This window comes from Podarcis tiliguerta (genome assembly GCF_965153285.1).
Source record: "Podarcis tiliguerta genome assembly, chromosome: 9".
Lineage (NCBI taxonomy): Eukaryota > Metazoa > Chordata > Lepidosauria > Squamata > Lacertidae > Podarcis > Podarcis tiliguerta.
In genome coordinates this window covers 29,414,677-29,420,676 of record NC_139542.1, presented here as the reverse complement: position 1 = coordinate 29,420,676, position 6,000 = coordinate 29,414,677, and the positions used below count along the sequence as shown (strand labels likewise).

The window sequence follows — 6,000 nt, the reverse complement described above, 5'->3', positions numbered from 1 at the left end:
TGTGCGCCCATCTCACTCAAAGAGGCCAAGGGCCAGCGCTTTCCGAAGACACTTCCGGGTCACGTGGCCAGTGTGACATCGCTGCTCTGGCGAGCCAGAGCCGCACACGGAAACGCCGTTTACCTTCCCGCTAGTAAGCGGTCCCTATTTATCTACTTGCACCCGGGAGTGCTTTCGAACTGCTAGGTTGGCAGGCGCTGGGACCGAACAACGGGAGCGCACCCCGCCGCGGGGATTCGAACTGCCGAGATCGGCAAGCCCTAGGCGCTGAGGCTTTTACCCACAGCGCCACCCGCGTCCGTTCCAACCTTACAATTCTATTAAATATAGCAAGTGACCAGGGCTGAGATCCTATATCCTGCCTTATCCGAGGTGCCAATTTGAATAAAATATTGGGGAGTTGGGGGTTAAGGTAAAGGGACCCCTGACCATTAAGCTACTATATTTGAATGACAATGCCCATTAACTTTGGGATATTTATGAAGGGACCACGGCAACAAGGAGCTGGCTCTCCTATGAGCCTCATAGAAACCAGCACAGTAAACCTACCCGAGAGGCAGGTGTAGGGCAAAGCCTGTTGCTCCTGAAAACAAAGGAGCGACTCAAGAGTCCTCGGCCAGCTGCGAGGATCGAGCGCAGCACACCGAGCCTTCCCTCCGCTTCGGGCGATGCCGAGCGGCGTCTGGCCACGCCCCTTCCACGCCCACGGCCGAAGCACCGAACCAGCGGGCGGCGGCGGGCGGGGCCTAAGGAGGCGAGCGCCGAGGAGGAGCCGGAGCGAAGCCACCCAATCAGGCCGGGGAGAGGGGGAAAGGGGCGGGGGCAGCTGTGGTGGTGGCGGCGGCCGCGCTTCGGCTGCGCCGGACAGGGAGAGCGAGGCCGGAAGGCCGGCCTTGCGGGGAGTGAAGAGGGACGAGGCGAAGGGAAGCTCCGCGGACACGCCTGTCTGGGCTTTCGCCCGCCTTGGGGAAAGCGGCTTCGGCGGCGGCGGGAGGGGAACGAGCCAACCAGCAGCAGCAGCAGCTGCCGCCTCCTTGTCCACAGGAGAGGCAGCAGGGGAGGTAACTGAGCAGCAGCAGCAGCAGCCGGGGAAGGGAGGTTTTCTCTCTCGCCGAGTGAGAGGCTGGGTGGAGGAGGGCTGGGGAAGGGGCTGCAGCAACTCACGCGTCCACCTCCCTCCCTTGGGGTGGTGTCAACCCCAGCTAAGAAGACCCTCTTTTCTGCCAGGGGCTAGGCAGTCTCCGCGGCGGGGCAGCTGTCTCAGCTTTGCTGGGGCTGCGCCCGGGTCTACACGGCTCTCTTGCCCGGCCAATCGCCGCCTCGTCCCGTGTGGATGAGCGCCTGCCTTGTGCAAAAAGCTCCGTGTGCAGCGGGTGGGCTCGCGCGAGGGTCTGCTCTGCACGCTTGCCGCGCCCCGTGCAAAGGTCTTTGTTTTGTGTGTGTGTGTGTGTGTGTGTGTGAATTGGGGGGGGGGGATCCCCGTCTCAATCCGCCACAAATCCTTGCCTGCCGCCTTGCGATCGCGATTGCCAAGCTCCCCGGACTTGTGCGAGGCGCTGGTGCGGCTTTGGGAACGTGGGAGCGCTCTCTCTCGGGGTTTCTGTTTGTTTTGGTCGGGGCGCGCGCGTCTGCCTGTCTGCCTGCCCCCTCCCCAACTTTCCCCTCCCGATCCGTGGAAGGCTGTATGAGTGGCAAAGGTGAAGAAGGGGCCAGCGCGCAGCGTCGTCGGAAACCCAGGCGGGGATTGCCCGAACTCACTCACTCTCTCTTTGGGTCTGCGAGTGTTTGAAATCTGAACCCCGCGAACGTGGGAGTGGGGGTGGGGAGAAGGAGGCGTGCGATCCGAGTTGGGAGCCCGACCGGCGGGCGGAGAGGTGCGAGGCCGCGGCGGGACGCCCTCCTCCCGGAGTATGCAACTCCCGTGCAGCGATGGAGGGTGGGGGCTGAAGCGATCGGAGTGGCGGGCGGGGATCTTTGTGCCGTGGGGCGCTGCTGCGTGCGTGTCCCCTCCGTTGCGGTGGGAGGGAGGGAGGGCGTGTGTCTCTCCGGAGCGGAGGATCTGGGAAGCGAGCAGACGGGCCAAGCGCTCGCTGGCTCGAGTGAGTCCGCTTTTCCTTGTTTCCCATTCTTTCCCCCTAAGCTTAAAGACTTCAAGGCTCTGCAACCGGGGAGGCTTCCCTAGGAAAGCGATCGTTGCATCCTGCTGAATCTTCTCCTCTCTTTCGGCTATCGGCTGAAACGGGAAGCCCAGCCGTGCGGGACGCCCGGGGGGGGGGTCGGGGAAAGAGACAAAGCCGAGGACAAATGCAACGAGCGCGTCGCTGGCTGCTGGATCCAACCGCGGGGAGCCGAGCCGATGACAGCGACAGCACGCTGCCCAGCAACAATGCCGGGGGACTTTTGGGGTGGAGGGGGGCGGGGAGAGAGAGAGAGAGAGAGAAGACGGTAAGTGGAAACGTGGCTCCTGTCTTGCTCCTGATGCTCCAGAGCCCCGAACAAAGGCGGCTGTGAAAAAGCTGGAGGGCGGCAGGACCAGTAGGCATAATAGGAAGCAGGTACAAGGGAGGTTCAGATGACCAAGTTTTTTTTTTGGGGGGGGGGGAGAGAAGGAGATAGGAGGGTCCTTGGATGAATATCAGTTTTCAGAATTGGATAGGGGGCTCTTTTGTGGCTTCAAGGTCACCTATCTTGCTCAAAAAGGGCACAAATGTGAATCTAGCCAGTGCTAGTAGGGCTTGGTTGGGGTTTTTGTCCTTTTTTTGCTCCTCCGATACTAAAAAAAGCCGGACGTAGTGTGCATAAAGTGAATTCTTTCCTAGGTTCTTCCTTATTTTTTTGCCCTAATAAGCAACTGGCTTCAGTTGATTTACCTAAGAGTGGAATACCCTGGTACATGTCAGCTAACAAGTGTTTGTGGTGCTTAATTTCAGGTCTGGGGCAGAAATGGGAGTGTTTTGACACCTGCAGTTGAGACACCTGGAGTGTGAGAGTAGACCATGAGACTGCAAAGAGAGCACTTGCTGAATGTCTCCTGCGCAAGAAGTTTGAGTGTTTCCATCTCATTGGAGACACGGTGCGTCATAATTTGAAGGGCTTCCTTGGACCACAGAAGCTTGCACAGGCTCCAGTGAACCACTTCTCGATAAACAAGGCAGATCCATACATTTTCAGTAAACATTCACGGAACAGAAAAGAAGCCTTTTTTTGACAAGAGTCGCATCTTGATGTGGGCGGCGTTTTGAAGGGGGTTATAAAAGCCGCATATTTTGGAATGACTTGGAAACCTAAAGAGGCACAGAGAACACGCAGGAACCGTGCGTGTCAGCAACTCAGCTTTTTTAGATGTATCATCTGTATTAGAGGGAAATGCATCACTATAAGCTGCAGCTGTAGCCATGGCATTGCATGACCTTTTAAGCCATATGAGAAGTATTTCTGAGCCTTGGTATCAAACGTAGCTTTATTTCTAAATCGGATGATCGGCAATACACCATGTGCTAATCAGGAGAGCGTTTGGATGGAAAGATGCCTCTTCGGCTTTGCAAAGATGCTACTGACCATTATGTGAGGGGATGAAAGGTTCGCGGATTGCATTGCCCAGTGACCAAGCTCCATGCTGCGCACGTGTCGTCTTGGATTTAAGGACCTGCCTTGAGTGCAACTTTTAAAGATGTGCTGTCGTTTCTGACCTGTCCCAGAGAAGAAAGTCTGTAAAATGGCTCAGACCAGCTTGCTGCAGGGGAAACAGTTTTATTGTAGAGAGTGGGTTTTTCACAAGCTTCAGCACTGCCTGCAGGAAAAGACGAGCTGCAGCAACAGCACTGCCAACAAACCATCCGTTGTGCTGAACTCTGGGACTAATACTTGCGTCGTCCCTGGCAAGGGAGCTGCCTGGGGTGTGTTGCTGGTAGGAGGGCCGGGTAGTGGCAAAACAGCCCTCTGTACTGAATTACTGTGGCCGAGCTCACCTGCCAGTCTGCAAAGGGGTTTACATCACCAAGCCCTGGCTTTCCACTTCTGCAGGGCTCAGGACTCGGACACACTCTGTGTGGGAGGCTTTATCAGAGGGTTAGTGGCCCAAATCTGTCGCAGTGGACTGATTCAGGGATTCGAGGACAAACTGAGAGATCCTGCTGTTCAAAGTCTCTTGCAGCCTGGGGAGTGCGAGAGAAACCCAGCCGAAGCATTTAAAAGGTAAATCAAACCAAAAAACACCCACCCTGTATCTGCTTCCTTCATATCTCCTGATCAGATAAAAACACAGCCCGCCATAAAAACAGGTAAAACCTATCTCTCACATGGTATTGTCTCCCTGCATGAATTGTTCCAATGGCCCGTATGGAAAATACCCGTTTATAGCAGATGCTGCCAGACAAGATACACTTGGAAACACATTCCAGGTTGGCATCTTCCAAAGATTGCATAGTAATTGGCTTTAGAAGGGGCAGGAGGAGGGGAATAAAGTGGAAGAGGTTTTTTTCTTTTTCATATAACAAAAAGGAAACTGATTCCATGGTTGTATTGACAAGAGACCCTGATTTTAAAGACACAGGTTTTCTTACTAGTGTTGTGAACTACTTCTGACTTGGAACTTTTGGGGAAGTCTAGAAACAAGAGTATCAAAACAAAATGTGTGAGGCAGTGGTTATTGAGGGATTTAATCAATTTAGTTTCATCTTGGTGATGCCATGAATTACTTCCAACTGTAACTTGATTCCTCTAAAAAGATTAGGCTTTATGCAACATGGGAAATCCCATATTGGTCAACATAAAAAAAGATTGAGCTCACTTTTTTTTTTGTCCTTTACTGTGATACCTTCCAGGCCTTATACCTGGGAAACAATAATTGAACTAGGATTTTGAAGGAGGTTGAAGAGCTGACATGAGGGTTTAACAAGGGTCTCATTTTCCCACGTGTGAAGCCTTACCTTGTGTCTAAAACCTGAAATCATTCCTTTGGGAATATAGGAACAGAGAAACCTGCAGGGGGAGAAAAGACACGAGAAGCAATGCCTTGGGTATGTGTGAAAAGAATAAATGCTGCTCATGAACTTGCCAAGCTCATCTAATTAGAGTTAATTTAGTATGCTGTCTGTTAAATAAGCAAGACTGACCTAATAGGGTTTTTTTTAGGGGTTAGTTTCTCAAGAGTATTTTATGAAAGCTGAAAGTTTCAATGATTTTTTTAAAAAAAGTTCCAGCAGTTGTCCAGTTACACTTATTTCGTTAAACTGTTTCTGTGAAATAGGTGGCTGTGTAAATAACCACACAAAGAAATGCATTCTTGATTTGAGGCCCAGCACTCATAATTTCATAAAAGCTGTTTTAATAGTGGGTGAATGCAAGTCATTATTCACCAAGTGGCACCTTAGCATGGTATGTATCGAATGTCTAAAATGTCACTGATGAAAGAGAACTTTACTTTGCATCAACACCTGGTCAGAAATCCAGGAAAAGTAGTATCCTCCTTACTGCAGGTAGTGTTACTGATGGCTGGTTTACCAAGGTGGTATAGGCCAAGGGTCACAAACATGGTACTCTCCAGATGTTTTCTATTATAGCTGCCATCAGCTCCAGCCAGCATGACCAGTGTTGAGAGATGATGGGAGATGTGTGCCAGCAGCATTGGAGAGCACCATGTTGGCTGGTATTGCTGTCACTGAGTTATTGTGGTAAGATAAGATGTTCCCTTCTGTGGCTTCTGGGTAATCATCTAACTCAGGGTGGTCCAACTTTTCATACCAACTGGGTCACTTTGGACTACAATTCCCACCACTCCTGACTATTGGTCATGCTGCCTGGAGTTGATGGGAGTTGTCATCCAAAACATCTGTTTGGCAAAAGCTGGTATAAACAAATGTGGTGGTACTCTACTGCTGGCTTGTAATTTTCCAGTGTTCATATCCTGCATTGGAAGTTACTAATGGTGTTAAAAGCCTGTTACCTTTGTCTGCATTTTCAGGCTTCTTGAGGGATCCTAATTTAGTGCTATAAAAAAGA

At 51.9% G+C, this 6,000-nt stretch overlaps 1 protein-coding gene across 7 annotated transcripts in view; it reads left to right on the top strand.

The window, feature by feature from the left end:
* Positions 1-793: 793 nt before the first annotated feature.
* Positions 794-6,000, top strand: part of ANKRD50 (ankyrin repeat domain containing 50) — a 43,451-nt gene continuing 38,244 nt past the window's right edge. The window contains exons 1-3 of one of the 7 annotated variants that reach the window (XM_083457045.1): positions 846-1,061; positions 2,931-4,194; positions 5,562-5,672. In XM_083457045.1, the coding sequence (XP_083313171.1) occupies positions 5,638-5,672 (35 nt within the window). In that variant the 5' untranslated portion in view covers positions 846-1,061; positions 2,931-4,194; positions 5,562-5,637. The other 6 variants (XM_083457041.1, XM_083457046.1, XM_083457044.1 and 3 more) reach the window with 6 other exon arrangements.